General features: G+C 32.9%; 2 protein-coding genes across 2 annotated transcripts; both read right to left on the bottom strand.

Moving 5' to 3' along the window:
- Positions 1 to 3,588: 3,588 nt before the first annotated feature.
- On the bottom strand, positions 3,589 to 9,836 carry LOC114300348 (zinc finger CCCH domain-containing protein 18). Its single transcript, XM_028245233.2, has 8 exons — positions 9,457 to 9,836; positions 7,505 to 8,420; positions 7,253 to 7,420; positions 6,966 to 7,145; positions 5,683 to 5,759; positions 5,083 to 5,244; positions 4,837 to 4,954; positions 3,589 to 4,118 (listed from the first exon to the last, which is right to left on the bottom strand). Exons 2-8 carry the CDS (start codon positions 8,401 to 8,403, stop codon positions 4,046 to 4,048), a joined length of 1,677 nt encoding a protein of 558 aa, XP_028101034.2. The 5' UTR covers positions 8,404 to 8,420; positions 9,457 to 9,836; the 3' UTR covers positions 3,589 to 4,045.
- A 2,643-nt stretch (positions 9,837 to 12,479) lies between these two features.
- Positions 12,480 to 15,561, bottom strand: LOC145796412 (zinc finger BED domain-containing protein RICESLEEPER 2-like). Its single transcript, XM_082881513.1, has 5 exons — positions 14,970 to 15,561; positions 13,475 to 14,908; positions 13,167 to 13,185; positions 12,656 to 12,731; positions 12,480 to 12,536 (listed from the first exon to the last, which is right to left on the bottom strand). Exons 1-5 carry the CDS (start codon positions 15,559 to 15,561, stop codon positions 12,480 to 12,482), a joined length of 2,178 nt encoding a protein of 725 aa, XP_082737639.1.
- Positions 15,562 to 19,598: the final 4,037 nt, after the last annotated feature.

The raw sequence follows: 19,598 nt of genomic DNA, 5'->3' as shown, positions 1-19,598 counted from the left end.
GTTTTAGCGCCATGAATCAGGATCGTCGGCCGCCCTTCTCGGCGGTCGTTCCCGGCAGCCCCCCAAAACGACGTCGTTTTGGGGGTTTTCTGATTTTTTTTTTTTTTTTTCTTTCTTCTTCCTTCTTCGCAGACCAGAGCAGAGGGGAGGGGAGGGGAGGGGAGGGGAAGAAGAGAGAGAGAGGAAGGGGAGGGGAGGGGGTCTCGCCGTCGCAGGTCGTCCGACCGTCGCCTCGCCTCGCCTCCGCCGTCGCAGGTCGTCCAGCCGTCGGATCGTCGCCTCTCCTCCGCCTCCGCCTCCTCCTCCTCCTCCTCCTCCTCCCCGGTGATTATGGCCCCCTCCAGTCCGGCCCACCGGCGGCTCGCCTCCCCTCCCCCTCTCTCTCTTCTTCCCCTCCCCTGCCCTCCCCCCTCTGGTTCGTTCGAACAGGAAGAAGAAAGGAAAAAAAAAAAAAAAAATGAAAAAAACCCCAAAACGACGTCGTTTTGGGGGGCTGTTGGAACGGCCGCCGAGAAGGGCGGCCGAGAATCCGGGCTCTTAGCGCCATAGCCTTTGTCGAGGTATAGGTATCTGTAGAAGGTCTTGTCTATTTCACATCTCCTTTCACCATACTAGTTTCCAGACGAAAATCCACAGAATATTTTGGATACATGTGCCTTCTGTCGAGAATGGATAACTTCAGTATCTTTCATGTGCAGTTTGCTTTTCTTTATAAATGCTTCAATTTTTTTACCAAAAACAAAAAGCACAGATCAGGAATAGGAATGGCAATGGGGTAATGGGGTGAATATTAATTCCTCATTTCCATTCTCCTATAATAAATTTTTTTCATTTTTCATTCTCCATTCTTCATGGGTACCACCCTCCCCATTTTTTAATGGGTATGGATTTTCCCCAACCCACTTTAATCCCCATTTTTATTTTTTATATTTAATGTTAACAAAAACTTTTTTTTTTTTTTTTTAAGGTTCACAACAAAACTAAATATACCTTCAATCTTTTTTCTTTCTTTTTAAATATATTTAATGTTAACAATTTTGTTTTTATTTTTTATTTTTTATTTTTTTTTAAGGTTCACAACAAAAGTTAAATATACATTCAATCTTTTTTCTTTTTTTTTTAATATATTTAATGTTAACAATTTTTATTTATTTATTTATTTATTATTTTTTTTTTTTTTAAGGTTCACAACAAAAGTTAAATATACCTTCAATCTTTTTTCTTTCTTTTTTAATATATTTAATGTTAACAAATTTTTATTTTTTTATTTTTTTTTATTTAAGGTTCACAACAAAAGTTAAATATACCTTCAATTTTTTTTCTTTCTTTTTTAATATATTTAATGTTAACAACCTTTTTGTTTTTCTTTTGTCTTTTTTTTATAAAGGTTTTAGCTAAATATACCTTCAATCTTTTTTCTTTCTTTTTTAATATATTTAATGTTAACAACTTATTTTTTTATTTTATTTTTTATTTTTTTAAGGTTCACAACAAAAGCTAAATATACATTCAATCTTATTTTGTTTTATTTGGTTCAACAACAAAATCAAATACACATTAATTAATTAATTAAAAAGTTTGTTTTATAATAATCAAATATATAATTTTGAGAAAATCAAAAAGTTTGTTTGAAGAAAGTGTTATAAGACTCATATTAAATTGCATCAGGGCATAAATAAGGAATTGTTAGCCACGGACAATTTAGACATTAAACCATCTTTCTCTTAGCAAATTTGAACAATTCATTTTAATTTATCCAAAATCTAATTATACCTTTAACAAATCTGAACCACTCATTTTAAGATATCTATGCATTACCACACTCAATCCATCCTCCATCTTCTTCCTTTAGTCCCCCACGAATTTTGTTGTTTGTTACTTTTAAAAAACAAAAAATGTTTTTTCAATTAAATTTTTACTAATTTCACAACACCATCACCACTATTCTCACTTTCACTGTCACACTACCATCACCATAGCCAATACCATCATCACTGCCGCCATCACCCCACCACTATGTAACAATTTCTACTTTCACCTTCGTTCCATCACCACCACCACCAAATATAAAAAAATATATTTTGAATTTTTTTTATAAAAAATATTTTTCATTAAAAATATTTTCTATCTAAATAAATGAAGCATAACATTGGGAAACAAGCTGATTTCAGTTAAATCTGTTCATAACTAAGAAAAATTCTTTTAATTTAAAAAAAATTATTTAGTATGACTTTGTATCCCCTTTTTGTTTTTCTAGCAAATAAATCTATGTACCCATCATTTCTAACCAATCACAACTCATGCTTGTTTTGATTCTCTACAATTTTCTTATTTTCAAATACATTCATATATATATATATATATATATATATATATGTTGTATAAATTGTGTGATAACATAAAACAAATAGATTCATACTCGTTAATTGAAATTTCAAAACAAGCAAACCATTCTGAAAATTACAATACACAACAAAATAAAATAACATAGAAAAGCAAACCGAAACCTACACTAGACAATGTCCTTAATTTTTTTTAAATAAATTTAAAAAATTCTAGATATGCATAAAATTTGACAAGAATAATGTGACAATGTTAATTAATGTGTATTTGATTTTATTGTTGAGCGAAATAAAATAAAATAAGATTGAATGTATAGCTTTGGTTGTGAATCTTAAAAAAAAAAAAAAAAAAATGGTTGTGAACCTTAAAAAAAAATTAAAAAAAAAAGAAAAAAAAAATTAAATATATATTTAGCTTTGGTTGTGAATCTTAAAAAAATAAAAAATGGTTGTGAACCTTAAAAAAAATTTAAAAAAGGAAAAAAATTAAATGTTTATTTAGCTTTTGTTGTGAATCTTAAAAATTTAAAAAAAATGGTTGTGAACCTTAAAAATAAAATAAAAAAAGATTGGAGGTATATTTAGCTTTGGTTGTGGATCTTAATAATAATAAAAAAAATAAAAAAAAAAAAAATAAATTGGTTGTGAACCTGAAAAAATAAATAAATAAATAAATAAAAAAAGATTAAATGTATATTTAGTTTTAGTTGTGAATCTTAAAAAAAAAAAAAAAAAATATGGGGAAATTAGTGGGTACCCATCCCCAACCCATCCCCTGTGGATATTTAAAGAATATCACCTACCCTACCCAATGGATAAGAAAAAGAGGGAAAAACCCATGTATTTGGGTTGGGTCTCCATGGATACCCACAGGGTAGGTTATCCATTGCCATCCCTAATCAGGAAGTTAGAAATAAAGACAATATAACAAAAAAACCAGGCACCAACCATCCACAAATTTTGAGAACACCCAACACAAAAAGACAATACTGCAATCTCCAACCCCAAGTTGTTCATAGATAAGCAAGACATTATGAGCTTCCCAATACAACAACTTTCACAACACAGTAAAATATTTACAACACAATTGCAAAACACAATAATGACTAACTATGAAAACACCTGACCTAATCCTCTGCCTGCCAACAAAGAATCCTGTAAATTTGATAAAAATTCAAGCCCAAGAGTCATTTCTCTGCCTTTGTGATCAGAAATGCAAGAAATTGATTTCAACAGCACACAAAAAGGTTCAAATTGACTTCTTTATATCAATTGACAATAACAAAAACATTTCCATAAACTAGTATTAACTGCTACTGAACTTTGTTTTCAAGTTATTTTCTGTCCATTGCACGGTTTTTACAGACATTAAACATATTTTCACCTCTCTGAAAACCTGCATGTGTGCTAGTTTTCAGCTAAAAGACTACACGACATTCTATTCAGACCTCTTGCCTTCTATGAAAACATTTAAAAAAACGAAAACTGTAGAACCTTCTTACATGTACTTTCTTTCCTGTTATCGTGTTCTTCTACACGCCTGATATTTCTTACTTTCGCCAGTATGTACTTGCAGGAAGCTTTCGAGAAAACAGAGAAGGGAAAAAAAAAAAAAAAAGAGCTGTATTCTTTGGCAGTAAAGGTGTTGAGTTTCAAAGCCAGTACTCTGTGAACTCTATATTTCTTCTGATTGTTGCTTTAATCTATGTGACTGTAGAAATGTTGCTTGCTATCGGAGATGCAAATGGGCTCTCCGGGAGATTGAGACCTTGACCACTGAACAAATGAACATAACAAAAGCCGAAGTAAGAAAGCAGTAAGCTATGAAAATGCAGGGATGGATGAAGGATAACTGAAGAGTGCGAAGCAAGATTGATCAGAAAATATGTTTTTGAAACCAGTATCGTCAAGCGTTTCCACTGTTATCCCCTAAACTATCACCATTTTTTTTCCATCTACTTACTCACTAGAGTTTCTAATTTCAGCTGAAGTGGTCTAATTAGAGATGGTTGCCTAAATCACAACTGTTCAAATCAAATTTGAAGGGGAAAAAAGTTATTTCAAAATTTAAACAAACTTAAATCATACAACAAAACACTCATTTTTCTTACTATTTTGAAATGAGGGGTGGAGAAGAAGATGGGTGTTTGGTTGTATAATTTAGGTTGTCTAAACTGTAAAATTAGCTTTTTGCCCATTAGGTCAGGTTTCCACCATTACTAATATGAATAAATAGACTAATTTGATAGTTTAGAGAATCGTTTAGGGGATAAAAGTGAAATTAACCTATCAACAATGAGGTAATGACAACTTGCAATGAGAGATAGACGGGGAAGGGGGGGATAGAAGAAAAAAGAAAACACGTTATCCACCAGAAGAAAAGTAGACTAATCATGATCATGATTTCAATGGGTTAGAAATTAGAATGACAGGACAACTTGTACTTTCCCAAAGCACAATTGCTATGAGGCCCCTAGTAGACATCTGTTCATACCTCTCCTGATCACCGTGATTGATCCCTGCATGCTTGGGATTATCATCACTTGTAGGCCTGCTATTCAGAGCATCCAGCAGATAGGTAAAACTTTCTGCCGATGGGAACTTGGAATGATCTGCACAAGCAATGGTTTTGACAAGAATCACAGACAAACTAAGAGTGCAATGAAGAAAAAGCAAATGAAGATGGAAAATCAAATATGTAATAATAATTATATAGTAAATGAAAGAGACGATACTAAACCTTCGGAAGCTTTGACCTCATCCATGGAGTAGCCAAAATAGGAGTTATTGGTGGGAGTTTTTTGTGCAAAATGCATCTCTGAGAGACGCCATGTCTGGATTTCCAGAGCGTTTTCCGGCTCTTCCATAAACTGCTTCCTGAGCATCCGGGAGGACTCCCATCCTGTTGGCACGGTAAGAAATGTATCAGGTTATATGGTAATGATACTAGGATTAAATAGAAGGCACCTCACATGTTAGAAATGCTTGCATGATATGACCTCAAGAGCATAAACATATAAGTTGTGTTTGTTAGGGGGATTAAGGCATCGGATTGGACTATGTATCCTGTTCAATTCCAAACCCCATGTTTGGATACAAAAGTAGACCTCAGGATTGACAGTCCCCTCAGACTGTATATCCCCACATGGGGGACTGACTGTACATTCTTCTAATCCCCCTCCTAATGCGTCTTCCATGCAATCGAGTCCAATGAACAAACATGGCCTTTGAGTACCAATATATGAAACTTAATGGCGATAAGAAACAGTCTATGAGAACTTATCACAGTTGGACATTAATTCTTCGAGCTTCACTAGAATTACTGAAAGGTATTACACACTTGAGTGAAGGTCAGAATCCATGTCTGTAAAGTGTGAACCGTAATGCATCAGAGGCTCCATTTTCTCTAGGTACTTCCTGCATTTAAATAAAACACCATATGAGGGAGGTAGAGAGGGACAGAGAAAGTTGTATTGTTAAAGTTTAGATGAAATAGCTTTCTCAAGTCCCATCTAGCAATGAGAACAACAGACTAGCTGATATATTTTAGCAGCCACAAAGTTATTAATGATTACAAAAGCAAAATGTAACCAATGATAACCCCAATGGTTTAGCCTAGCACCAAGTTGAGCCATGATAAGTGCCTCAGGAAGCGTAGGTCATGAGTTCAAATCCGTGATGTTCTTGAGCCCCTTAGAACCAACCCCAAGGCTTGTGCCCAGTAATTACCTGCTATCTATGAAGCACGGGTGCGGGTGCGGGTGCGGGTGCGGGTGTGGGTGTGGGTACAATACGAGTATGTCAATATGGCAAATTCTTAAAAAAGTAGGGTACGGGTACAACTGGGGTACATCAATTTTTTTAATTTTTTTTTTTTTAAATGTATAGCTAAAAATCCAACATTCAAATTAAAGTTTCAATATCAAAACTAAAAAGAGAATAGTTTGTCTGAAAAATTATATAATTATTTATTTTTCTTTTTTTATTGTCTAAAACAGGATGCAAAAGAGAGTAAAATCATGACTCATGGATAAAGGGTGTTGGAAATAAATTACTTGATATTTTCAAAATTGAAAGAAGAACAATAAAGGCTGCAACAAATTCTAGCAGCTGAAAAAAAAAAAAAAAAAAAAAAAAAAAAAATTCAACTCACTGTACCGGTGTCGTACCCATGCCGTACCGGTGTCATACCCACGACATACCCAAATGTATTTACCGTACTTGGCATGTATTCGGCGTACCCGGTACGCGTAATGCCATACCGGTACACGTACCCGCACCCGGTTAATACCTGGTACTCGTACGGCACCATTTTTGGAGTACCCGTACTTCATAGCCTGCTATGTGTGGGACGAGGAGACATGATGTACCTGAAGGGCAAAGCTTTGGATACCCTCATTACCCAAAAAAAAAAATGATTGAGAATTTACCCATAAGCTTTTTAACCAATCGTTATCCTTCTAACCCATTCATGGTCTCAGGTCACAGGATTTGGGGGGTGAAGATTTGACCAATGTCACACATTAAGAATTAACATTTAAGATTAGGAAGGACCAATAATTGCAGAATCAACACGGAAGTTGTTTGTTTAGTCAAAATGAGAAAGAAAAGAGAGAATTATACCTGTCAAAAAGCTTTGATTTTTCTCTATACGGTTTCACAAGAACACGAGCACCACAAACATAATGTGGATTTCCCTTCAACAAAATCATCTTCACAGTATCTGCATTAGCAAAAGTAACAAACCCAAACATCCTTTTCTGTTGGCAAGGAATTCTTACATCTTGAACCGGCCCAAAGGTACTACAAACCAAAGAAAACAAATGAAGTGAAATAAATACATAGATAAATAAATTCATAATGCTAAATAACAAAAGTCCCGGAAATTTAACAATTTGACATTGAATTACTCGAAGTAGTTGGCAACATCTTCCTCAGTAAAAGTGCTCTCAGCCGGAAAAGTTAAATATATTTGCCGTGATCCACTAACAATTGGGCCCGGATCATTTCTTTCACCCCGGTTTTCCATATACTTCGGTGCATCTTCTGCCAGTATAACTGAATGCTGCCCGTGAGGTCTGTAACCGAACCATTAAAAAAATAATTGTTAATTTTTTGATATAATAATAATAATTAATATACATGAAAAATCATAATTACACCTGTCAATCAGCCGCACACTGCTCTTCAATCGGGCAATGAGCTTTGTCAAACTATAACCCACTTTACCATGCCTCTGGCTTTCTGTGAGGTACCCTTCGGCCTGAAGAGTCCTCCCGTATGTCTCGAAGTACAACATGGGCAGTGAGGCAATTGAAATGGGACTGCCTCTTCCTAATTTCAAGAGCTCAGTAATTTCCAATTCCAACTTTTCAAGTGAACCGGGCAAAAACATATGATCATCATTAGCAATTTCATTCGAACCCGGGCTAAACATCGGAGAGAAGCTCTCAGGAAAAGGTTGTCCGTGAAAGTACCTACAGTTACTTCCATGCTTACAAAACCCCTTATTAAAATAGTGACAAGCTTTTATTGGGAAATCAGATAGGGTCGGAGACCGTTGGCTTCTCACTTCTGGGTAATAATAATCACTCGAAAAGGCAGGAATTCCTGAATTAACCGGCTCTAACCGATCCTCCAAGCCTATGATTTGGGCCCGATTTTGGAGCCTGAAATCTTCCGGGACAGAATCGGAGTAGCCAACTGGTATGAAATGGGGATCATGCATTGTTTGGTGCTCAGGATTGACCTGTGGGTCCCAGTAGGGAGTTGGGACCCTCAACGTCACCCGGGATGAAAATGGTGAGAGCGGAGTAAAGGGGTCCAGGTTCATAGAAGGTGAAATCGGAGGCGAAACAACTGGTTTTGGTACTAATCCTAGTTGAATTTTGATTATGTGTATCAAGTTTTGGATTAAATTGTCCGGCCCAAAAGCCAACCGAATCATTTCATGACTGCCATCTTGTACAAGAATATAGCCGATTATCTTCTTTGAAACATTCTCCGGTTCTAACTTCCGAATTCGACTAAACACAATACTTAAAGCCTCAAAAGGATCCATTTCAAATCTAATCGCTCCTACATAAATATAAAATAATATAATTAGAGAAATAAACGTTACACGTGGGGGGAAAAAACTTTAAATCGAGATAATCTAGTTCGAATTAGAAAATTATACACAGGGATCATCATCAAACAGAAACTAGTTTCATTTTTCACCAAAAAATAAAAAACATTTTGAAAAATATAATTTAGTTTGACAAAAAATGAACATAAATATATTTTTGCCCGGAAAAGAGAAAAATCATATGAAAATGAATAGTGTTTTTAATTTCTTTCATCAAATTAATTTTTTATATTTTTTTAAAATTTCAGAAAACCGATTCTGAAAACAAAACCAAACAGAGTGAGCAACACAATGAGCCCATTACTAGATTCAAGAGGAGAGATTAGGGTTTCTAGTTTCTGTCAGAAAAAAGCTGCATAATTTATTTTTATTTCTTTTTATAAATTTGACATAACATAAAAATTAAATAAATTAAAACTCTGCATACCCACAAGTTTCTCAATATTTTTCTTTCTTTGCATTTAAAAAGAAATATTTAACACAAAAGTGCCCAAGTCCTTTTTTTCTAAATATGGAAAGAAAAAAAAAATTAGAACATATACATTCTACACAGAAAATAGCACCTACAGAAAACAATTTTTCCACAACAGATAATCCAGACATAGAAACAGAAAACACTGAATATTCCTCAATACAGAAGCAATTAAAAGAAGTTAGAAACAAAAACATACAATTTTGTTTTCTAAAATCATGCTCAAAACCACAAAACATTCTATACATGCACAAACACAAAACAAAATACACAAGAACACAACTAACACTTCTAACAATATCAAGATTAACCCACCCACAAAAATTAAAGAAAACATTTTTAGTCATTTGGGTAGTATATTTCAGATCCCAAATCACATCTTTGACAAGTGAATCTAAAGGAAAAAAAAAAAAAAAAAACTCTTCAAAAACACAAAATTTCAAGTGCATGAGTGAGAAATGATTTGAAACAAAACAAGGTAAGAAAGAGAAAGAAGAGATTAAACATATACATACCCACAAAATCTTTGAGTCTGTGGTAGAGGAAGACAGATAATCAGGAGGAAAAGAAACATAGAAAACACTCAAACACAATAAAAGGTTTGTTTCTGTCTCTTGCTCTCTCTTCTACTCTCACTCTCTCTCTTCCCTCATGCCTTCAACACTCTGCAAAAACGACACCTAATCTCAGAAAACAAAATGACAGAAATGATGCTTTAAAGATGACAGTGCTCTCCAGTTAAACTCTTATTAATCATTAACTATAAAGATTTTAATACTATTATGTGTCCTATTTGTTTAAAAAAAATTAAATAATTATGTCTTTATATGTAAATAAATTAATCACAGAAATAAGAAAAATAATGCATCCCAGAGAACTTCAATTGCATCTCAATGAAGTGATTAAAATTCATATAAAAATATATATACTCCTCTCTTTTTTAAATTTTATTTTCTCATCTACGTCATTAAGAGTAAAATTAAAAACTCAATTTAAAAGTGTATAAGTGTCCCTATACATTGTTTAATATTGAGAAATATATAAAATGTGTATTGAAATATTTAAAAATATATTAATTTTAATAAAAATACATTAAAATTAATGAAAAATATATTGTGCTTTATAGATATTTTATCTTTTACTTATATTATAAAAATATTTATTAGCAAGACTATTTTTTAAATTACATATCAAAGTTGTGTCTAATTATATAATCGGCACACATGCAACGAATATTTTTTGTCTAACACTTTAAATTTTTTCTGTTTTTATTTATAACACGATTACTTATTATTGGAGAAATTACAATTCAATGAATCAACATTAAATTTTATCAAATTTAATAATTAAAATTAAAAATTTATTTTTATTAATTTATAAGTATTTTGTTAAAATATCACTGATTTGTTATTTTTCTTTATGATATCACACATTAATGTATAATGATTTTTAAAATTTGTTAATAAATTCTCTCAAAATACTTATTAATAAAATACTATATATATTTCAAATTTATTTTGAATATTATTTTTTTGAATTCAAATTATTTAGATAGATTGTAATGAATCCTTACTCTCTCATGTTCAAAATCTTCATTTCAGTTTTAAATTGATATTCAAATTTACAGGTAAGATTTTCTTGTTGAATTTCCACAAAAAATAAGGATGACTAATTAAAAACTTTCCTAGATTTGCGAATTTAGTTTGAGAACAGCTAGTACATTTTTTATTACATAATTACCCCTATGAAATTAGTGAAATTTGAAAAAAAAATTATGAAAAATTATATATAAAAAAATTAGAATAAACATACTTTGATTCTTATAAAAAAATAATACTGAATTTTTTATTTTATCAATTTAAAATTTATTTATTTATTTATTTTTAATTTAAACTATTTATCTATTTTTCTTAAATAAAACAGAAAAAAAAATATTTTAAACAATTTATATACACTTACGTTAAATTTAATTAAAGTTGTTAATCTTGTGCCAGATAAAGTATATTTTTTCTGTCCATATGGTAAATTACCGGCACCGGTATATTTTCGGATACTGTTTCGGATTTATCATAAAAAAAAATTATATATGTATTAAAAATATTGTCTAATAGTAAATAATTTAAATATATAAAATATTGAGTAAACTACCGATAGGTCCTAATAGTTCAATTTAATTCCAATCAAATCCTATTGAAAATAAGTTTTGGTAAAATTGTAACTAAAAATAATTTTTTTGTGACAATTTTTTATATATGCCGTTAAAAATTGATAATTAGTAACTTTTTTTTGCCATGATTTTTATAAATTGTTGCTAAAACTTACAATTAGTGACTTTTTTGTGACAAATTTTTTCCATAAGACCTATTAGACAATAAGTCCATTTATTATGACCTACACGTAAGTACCCCTAATATATTTAGGCATATAATTTAACCATCCAAAATTGTATTGTTTTGCTTTCTTAGAATAACAATGTATATCATATAATATATATAATAAAATAAAAATTAAAAAATTCACTTTTACTTTCATGTCGTTCGATTCTGTCGGAATTACATTTTCTAGACGGTATAGTCTGATATTTATATTTTTTTTTTAATCAACGAAAGTTAGTTGTTAGTTGTTAGTTGTAGGGATATACACGAATGGGATTGGTCCGATTTTAGAATAAATCAAGAACCAAACCATTTTTTATGATTCCAGAAAAATTGGAACCATAACTTAGGGGTGGTCGCGGGTCGGTTGCGGCCACGGAACCTCTAATCCGCCATCCGTCCGGCGGATTGGCGGATTAGAGAAAATCCATCTGCATCCGTCCGCCAATCCGGCGGATGCGGATTGGGCGGATTGGCGGATGGATGCGATCGGTTTGGCAGTTTAAAATTTTACAAAATTTTGACATAATTTAATATGTACACTTTCAAAAAAAATTAATAAATTAATGTGCACTTAATTCCTCAACCACCACACCACCTATGTGCAATGCATACTAAAATTGTCAGTGAGAGAGTATGCCTATCAAAATAAAGAAACAAGTATGGACAGACACAAGCTCAGATTGATAACATGGTCACACAAACTGTAAGTCTCTCTTTTGCTGCTCTGGAAGTCCCTTTCCTGCTGGAAGTTTAGTTTTTGGCCAAGTTATCCATTTGAACAAGGTGATTCTGGCTCTACTTGTGGCTGAAACGAGGCTTCTTTGCATAGATATGTTGTCTCAATTTTGCTAGTGGTAGAACTTTTTTATTATTTTTGTTACACGCAGAAATTTTCGCTATTTTTTGCGAGGTGGAGTGTTAGGGATCTGGATCTTTTGTAACTAATAACTATTAATAAATTATGTACCAGTATTGCCAATGATAATACCATTTTCTACCTCCTAATCGCAATGGGATTGGGTAAACAGTGGTGCCTCTAATCTTATTCATTATGTTTTTCTCGTAACAATGAAGAGAGTGGAAAATTGAGACCCCTCAAGAAAGTAGCCATTTTGTTGACAAACATGTCAAAATTAATCAAATTTGTCCTTAAAATCAATTTAGCAGAAGATGTAGTAGGCCAGTATCTCATGTATTGCATAAACCTTAATAGATGACTGTTGTGTAAATCAAATAGAGGCAATTCACCAGCCCACAATAACACAACTATTGTAAATTTGTAACAAATAACAACCTGCAGCAGTAGTCCTCAAAAAAAAAAAAAAAAAAAACCTACAGCAGTGGGCAAAACTAAATTAATGAGAATCAAATAACAACCTGCTATTGTAACCTGCTCATGCTCATTTAACAACCTGTTAATCAAATAACAACCTGTTAATAACCTGTTAACAAATAATAACCTGCTCATTTAACAATCTGTTAATCAAATAATAACCTGCTCATGCTCATTTATAAACAAGCTGTTATTGTAAAACAAACAAATAGTTTGTTTTTGTATATGAGAAACTTGGAATTTTTAACATCCAACCATCCAAAATAAACAGCTTAGACAAAAGTGTTACAAACAAACAATGCAACACAAATTTTTAACATACAACCATCCAAAATAAAGTATTACAATCATCCAAAATAAAATATTACAATCATCCAAAAAATTTAAAACTTCTTAATACAATCATCCAAAATAAAATATTACAGTCATCTAAAGAAAGTACCAACTAATAGTCATATTTTCAAAACAACTTTAAAAAAAAAACAATAAAGCCATTGATTTCTTTGAGCCAAACCATGAACCATGAGCCAAACCTGCATAACAAAAAAATAAAATTATTTAACAAGGAAAACACTAAAAGGTCTTAAACTTAAAATAAGTAAACATAATATTACAAAAACATGTGAAGTAAACATAATATAACAAGGGGGAAGTATTTTACCAATGATATTAAACTTCAATATAAGTACTCTCCGGACTTGGACTTGAACATGAACTTGATTCCGAAACAACTACATATAAAACATAATACAACAAAAATATGTGAAGTGAAGATAATAAATAAAATTTAAAAGAAAATAAATCATTGTATATATATATTACCCGAATCATATTGTTGTTCAAATTCTTCAATATTATCCATTGATTGTCGAAGGCATATTGGAATGTTACTTCGAAACCAATTTTGTGTACAAACAAGAACCTCCACCATCTTGGGAGCAAGTGAACTACGGAATGGATCAAGTATACGACCTCCTGTACTAAAAGCCGACTCCGAAGCAACAATGGAGATAAGCATTGCCAACACATCTCTTGCTACAAGTGATAATACTCTATACTTTGTTGCATTAACCTTCCACCACTCCAAGATATCAAATTCAGCATTTTTCCCACCTTTCTCAATATCACCCAAATACTTGTCCAATTCCGATATACTCACACTACTACAAAATTGCCCCTCCAAGAATGAGTTAAATTGAGAGTTCACAATAGAATGTGGATCATTTTCATCTATCACCATATCTATTGTTTCATTTACATTGGAGACATGCACATTTGTTGAATCAAATGTGGCATAATGATCATACAATTGAGTCAAACAATGTTTCACCTTGTCTAACATTTCTTTCACTTTCACCACATCCCCACCAAAAATTGTTGAAAAACAAAAGTGCAAATATGTCATTTTCCTTCTAGGATCAAGCACAACCGCAACATACAAAAGGAGATTGATTTTATTCTCATTTCCCCAATACTTGTCAAACTTCTCTTTCATTTTCTTCGCCATTGAAGACAAAATAGGGTCATTGTCTTTGATTAATTGTCCAATCATGTTTTCAATGACAAAAATTTCCGTGTAGAATGTATTTGAAGTAACAAATAAAGACCCAGAAAATCTTTTTGTTGCATTGTAGAACATTTTAAGAAATTTCAAAAACACCCTACAATTATCCCAATCCTCGGCTGTAGGCATCTCTCTCCTCTCACCCCCTTCATTATCCAAAAAATAGTGTTTATAATTGTAGTCCTCTTCACCCATTCTTTGAAAAGCACTTTCAAATTTTTTCACCACCTCCAACATAAGATATGTAGAATTCCACCGGGTTGGCACATCTAAGCACAAGAGACTCTTACTCTCAATTTTCAAACTTTCCACATACTTTTTAAAAGTGTCAAGGCGGTTTGGAGAAGACCTCACATATCTCACTGCATGCCTCGCATTCGCTGTACAAGACTCAAGATCCTTCAATCCATCACTAACAATGAGATTTAGAATATGCGCACAACAATGCATATGTAAAAACTCATGACCTAAGACAGTTCCCTTCCACAGTTTTGTAGTTCGTTTCAAGAATCTAATGGTTAGATTATTAGAACTCGCATTGTCAACAGTTAAGGTAAAAAGGCCATCAATGTCCCACTCTTTTAAGAGTGCCTCAATTTTTTTCCCAAGAGTTTCTCCTTTGTGGTCTTCAACTTGACAAAAATTAATGATCCTCTTTTGTAACTTCCAATCATCATCAATGAAATGTGCTGCTAGACACATGTAACACAAATTTTGTATAGAAGTCCATGTCTGTGGTAAAGTAAATTCTACGCCCCTTCACAAGTTTCTTCAACCTCTCTCTTTCATTAGTGTATATGTCTACAATGTCCCTAGCAACGGTATGTCGAGATGGGATCTTGAACTTGGATTGCATGACATTACAAAACCTTTTAAAACCAACCCCATCCACAAATTTAAAGGGCAATTCATCAATTACCATCATCTCGGCAAGATACCTCCTACCAACTTCTACAGAAAATGATGTAGCGACAACATCAACAACACCACCCTTCCCATCAACTTGTCTTGGTTTAAATCCCAATGTTTGTTGCCCTTGAGTATCCCTATATGGATACTTTGTACAATTTTTCAAATGGGTTAATAAATTACTTGTTCCATGACTCTTAGAGCCTGCCATATATTCTTTCTTACAATACTTGCACATAGCCCTATCTTTCCCATCAATACCCTTAATCTTTTCAAAATGATCCCAAGCCTTTGATTGTGTTCTCCCACTACTACTACTTTTGGCCAAGGGTGGTCTAGGAGGGCGAGCAATAGGTTGGGTAGAGGGGTCAATAGAAGATGATTCAGGCTCAACATTAGGATTAACAGAAAATGTTTCTTCGCTTGGAGGATCCATGACAAAAAGATTATGAAATAAACTGCCAAAAACCAAACATAGAACAAGAGAGAGAATAAATAACAAACACAAACATTTTAATAGCAATCAGAGTTAACTCAGTAAGCCTACATGCAGGACTTTTTTTAATAGCAAAAACATTATGTTATCATGTATGAGTTTTTGAGACACTTAGCATCACCTAACACTAGTTTTTCACAAACCTTTTAACTCTGATAGCAATCAGATTTCACTTTTCGCAATATTTGTGACATGATGCTGAAGGACTAAATAAGCATATATAATATGCTTATATAATATTATAATATGCTTAAGACCATTTGTTTATCATATATAATATGATAAAGACCATTGTGACAGTTATAATATATAATATGCTTATATAATATTATAATATGCTTACATAATACTATATATCCTCTAATATATGTTCTCATTTCACCCGTATAGATCACTAAAAGGACTGAATAAGCATATATAATATGTTTATATAATATTTGGGATCTATTTTGAAGACAAGACACCAGCCATAAACTCAATACATTTTGTTTTTAAAAAAGGAACTAAAAAATTAAACCAAACCAAAACAACAATGTAAATGTTCAATTCTCTGCATCCAAACCCAGTACTAGTCCAATTTTAACAAAAATAATCCCACAAGACTTGCTTAATTAAATAACAAACCAACCAGCATTAACAGAGCATAGTATAGCATAGCATAGCATAGCATTTTATTTTCTCTAGCTCAATTTCTTTGTTAAACAGACCAGCTCAATTAAATAACAAATTAGCTCAATTTCTTTATTAAACAGAGCATAGCATCAAACACAGTTAACAACTTTCAGACCAGTTCATAGCATCATTTCTTTATTAAACAAACCAGTTCTTTATTAAACAGAGCATAGCATCATACCAGTTCATCAGTTTTTCCATTTTTCATTCACAAATTTGCCTACAAATTCAATATTCAAAGACCATTTATCCACACAAAGCAAAAAAACAAATAAAAAAACAGATTCAATAATACAAAAATTCAATATTGAAATTTGCCACTTGACATTGTAAAAAAAAAAAAAAAAATCAAAAATCAAAAAACAGATTCAGTTACACCATTATTCAGTTACGAAGAGAGAGAGAGAGAAGTATAACCTCGCTGTAAGCTTCTTCACATTGTGTAGAAGTAGAACATCTCTTCTTTTCCATTGGTTTCACTTCAGAACTGCAACAAACTGGAACAAAAAAAAAATAAAAATAAGAACAGATTAGAGTAGAGATTAAGGAGAATGAGAGGAAAGAAGAAGACCAAACAGATGTCATCGAAGTTGAACAAAAAAAAATTACAAAACATATTACCACCACACCATGATCGTCGATCCTCTTTCAGGTCGAAGAATGCCTAAGAGTTAGGTTTTAATCTGCGATTCTCAGAAAAGGGCTGCCTGATGATGGCGTACAAATACCACCAAAAAAAACACAGATCGTCGTTGATCATTGGTCGATCGTCGTCGATCGTTGGTCGAACGTCGTCGCCGTTAGTATGGGTAGGGTTTTGGGGGGAGAGAGTGACAGAGAAGAAAGAGAGAGAGAGAGAGAGAGAGAGTGTGTGTGTGTGTGTGTGTATCGAAGATGAATGAATGGGTTTGGGTTAGGTTTAGGTTAGTGAGATCAGAAAAGGGGGGAAAAACATAAAATAAATAAATAAATAAATAAAGACACAGAAGCGGGCGGGTCGGGTTTAATGGTCAAAATGGCGGATCACCCGCCACCCGACCCAAACCCGCGAAATGCCAAAATCTGGGCCCGCACCTGCCCGCCCCATACCACGCATCCATCCAAAGGGGGTCGGGTCGGGTTTGCCGGGTCGGTGCATCCATTGATCACCCCTACCATAACTGAATCATTAACCTATGGAACCAGACCAAAATCGAACAATAGAACCGGTTTCGGTTTGGTTTACGATTCTAAAAATTTTATACAAAAATAAATATGATATATATTTTATGTTAATAAATAAATGAATAATAATTAGTTTGGTTAAGTTGGTTAAAGTTTAATCATTTCATAATGATGGCTAATCTTCAAATCTTATAAGAAACATTTTATATTTTTTTATATAAAAACATAAAAAATGATAAACAAATATATCACGGTCCGGTTCGGTTTGGAACCGTAACCAAAGCCTTAGAATCGAGAACCGGACTGATTTGAACAGTTCCACCATTTTTAAAATCAAAATCACAACTTTAACTAAAAAAATCATATCAAACTCGCGGTTTGAACTAGATGGATAGATTTACCGGTTCTACCTATTTTTTTTAACACCCCTTAGTTAGGGGTGGTCATTCATCGGGCCAACGCTACCTAATAAAAGACTTTGTATCTATCCAAGCCCGACCTGGCCCTAACATCAAGCCTACATAATCATCTCAAACCCAATCCTAATATAAATTATAATTCTCAAACCCGTCCATCGAGTCATATACACAAACTAGTAAAAAAACTAGAAATTATAGTACCTATTATTTTTTCATAAATAAACAAAGGCCTATCGATCAAATAACAATTAAATATTAAATATCATATTAATTAGAACATTATAAAGTTTTTTAAACCAAACACATCCATAATTTTATAAGTTCAAAATTTTTAAGACCAAACTATTACTAGTAGTATATCAAACTAAAACAAAAAAATATCCATGGTTCAAATTTCAAACTTCTTCAACTGTTTCAGTTTCATTATCATCTTCTGAAAAGTTAGAATTACCATTAAGCATTACTTCCGATGATACTAAGTTTTCTACATTAACAACAAATAAATTATTAACATCAAATAAAAAAACAAATTAAAAAATTATACAATTAAAAGGGTATATATTTTTAATATATTATATAAATTAATTTATTTATTAAATTAAGGGCTGGTTTGGGGTGTCCTAAAAAAGTGTACTTTTTATTTTTTTGGACTAAAAAAGAAAAAAAAAATATGGAGGTTTGGGTTAACTTTTTGACTTTTTATGAAAAAATGTGTATTAAAAAATTGTATAAAAAAAGTGTGTAAGAAATGATTAGAGAGGGGTGGCCCCAGCCGTACAACTGGCTGGAGTGTATTGGAGTTGGAAATTATTGGCTAATTTTTGTACAAAGCATTGGACTGTTTTGTTTGGCCCGTGGGGGTCATCACGGGTCCCATTTTAATAATCTGAACCGTTCAATGTGTGTAACTCGTCGAACACTATGTACCTATAAAAAATCACGTTAATCGGATATCGATAGCTATCTGATCAGATTTATTTATTTTTCAATCATTAATTATAACACCATCCATTTGTTGTATATAACTGATTTGATCATATAGTTATCGATATCCGATCAATGTGATTTTTTGCAGACATATAATACTCGACGATTTCTACACATTGAACGGTTCAGATTATCAAAACGGGACCCGTAATGGCCCCCATGGGACGAACAACGGTGTGTGTGAAAATCACACCGAATCATTTCATTTTTGCTGCACAGCCGCTGCTTTACATCAATTCAAATTGTACTTTTTGGGAAGAAAATTGATTTTTTAATTTTTTTTTTTTGGTGAATAATAATATCTTTTTGGATTTTGGACTAACTTTTTGACTTTTTGACTTATATAGTATAAGCCAAACCAGGCCTAAATATGCAACAGCCCAAGTTAGGCTAGAAGTACAATTTCCAAACCTAGTCCATTTATTAATTGGGCTGAAAATATCAACCCAACCTAGCCCTATGGGCTAAAATTATATTCTTAACTCCTAAAAAAATAGAGTTGGGCGGTTTAACGGGCCGATATCCACCCCTACCTCTAGGGGTATAAATTTGGTCAGGACTGACCCGGCCCGATCCACCTGGACCTGAGCTCAAGTCGGCCTATTGGTGGGCCGTGCGGGCTCCCGCCAAAATTCAAGTCAAGCCAACCCATGTACTAGAAAATTAGACATAGGCCCAGGCCCAGAGGGTATTCAGGCCTAGGGCTGCTAGGACTGACCATTTTTTTATATATTT

This window comes from Camellia sinensis, chromosome 7, assembly GCF_055761805.1.
Source record: "Camellia sinensis isolate YWXY chromosome 7, ASM5576180v1, whole genome shotgun sequence".
In the NCBI taxonomy this organism is placed as follows: Eukaryota; Viridiplantae; Streptophyta; class Magnoliopsida; order Ericales; family Theaceae; genus Camellia; species Camellia sinensis.
Note: the sequence above shows the minus strand (reverse complement) of the source record. Positions and strands in the feature narration are given on the sequence as shown.

Excerpts from the sequence above, each read along its gene's own strand:
- LOC114300348 (XM_028245233.2), bottom strand. The coding sequence starts at position 8,403 with ATGGATCCTTTTGAGGCTTTAAGTATTGTGTTTAGTCGAATTCGGAAG. Across the intron at positions 5,245-5,682 it reads GGATTCTGACCTTCACTCAA|GATGGGAGTCCTCCCGGATG; the intron begins GTGTGTAATACC and ends CCGTGCCAACAG. Across the intron at positions 4,119-4,836 it reads AATCACGGTGATCAGGAGAG|TGGTCAAGGTCTCAATCTCC; the intron begins GTATGAACAGAT and ends TCATTTGTTCAG.
- LOC145796412 (XM_082881513.1), bottom strand. The coding sequence starts at position 15,561 with ATGGATCCTCCAAGCGAAGAAACATTTTCTGTTAATCCTAATGTTGAG. Across the intron at positions 14,909-14,969 it reads GAAGAAACTTGTGAAGGGGC|CAGCACATTTCATTGATGAT; the intron begins GTAGAATTTACT and ends ACATGTGTCTAG. Across the intron at positions 12,537-12,655 it reads ATTTAGTTTTGCCCACTGCT|TCATCTATTAAGGTTTATGC; the intron begins GTAGGTTTTTTT and ends TTTACACAACAG.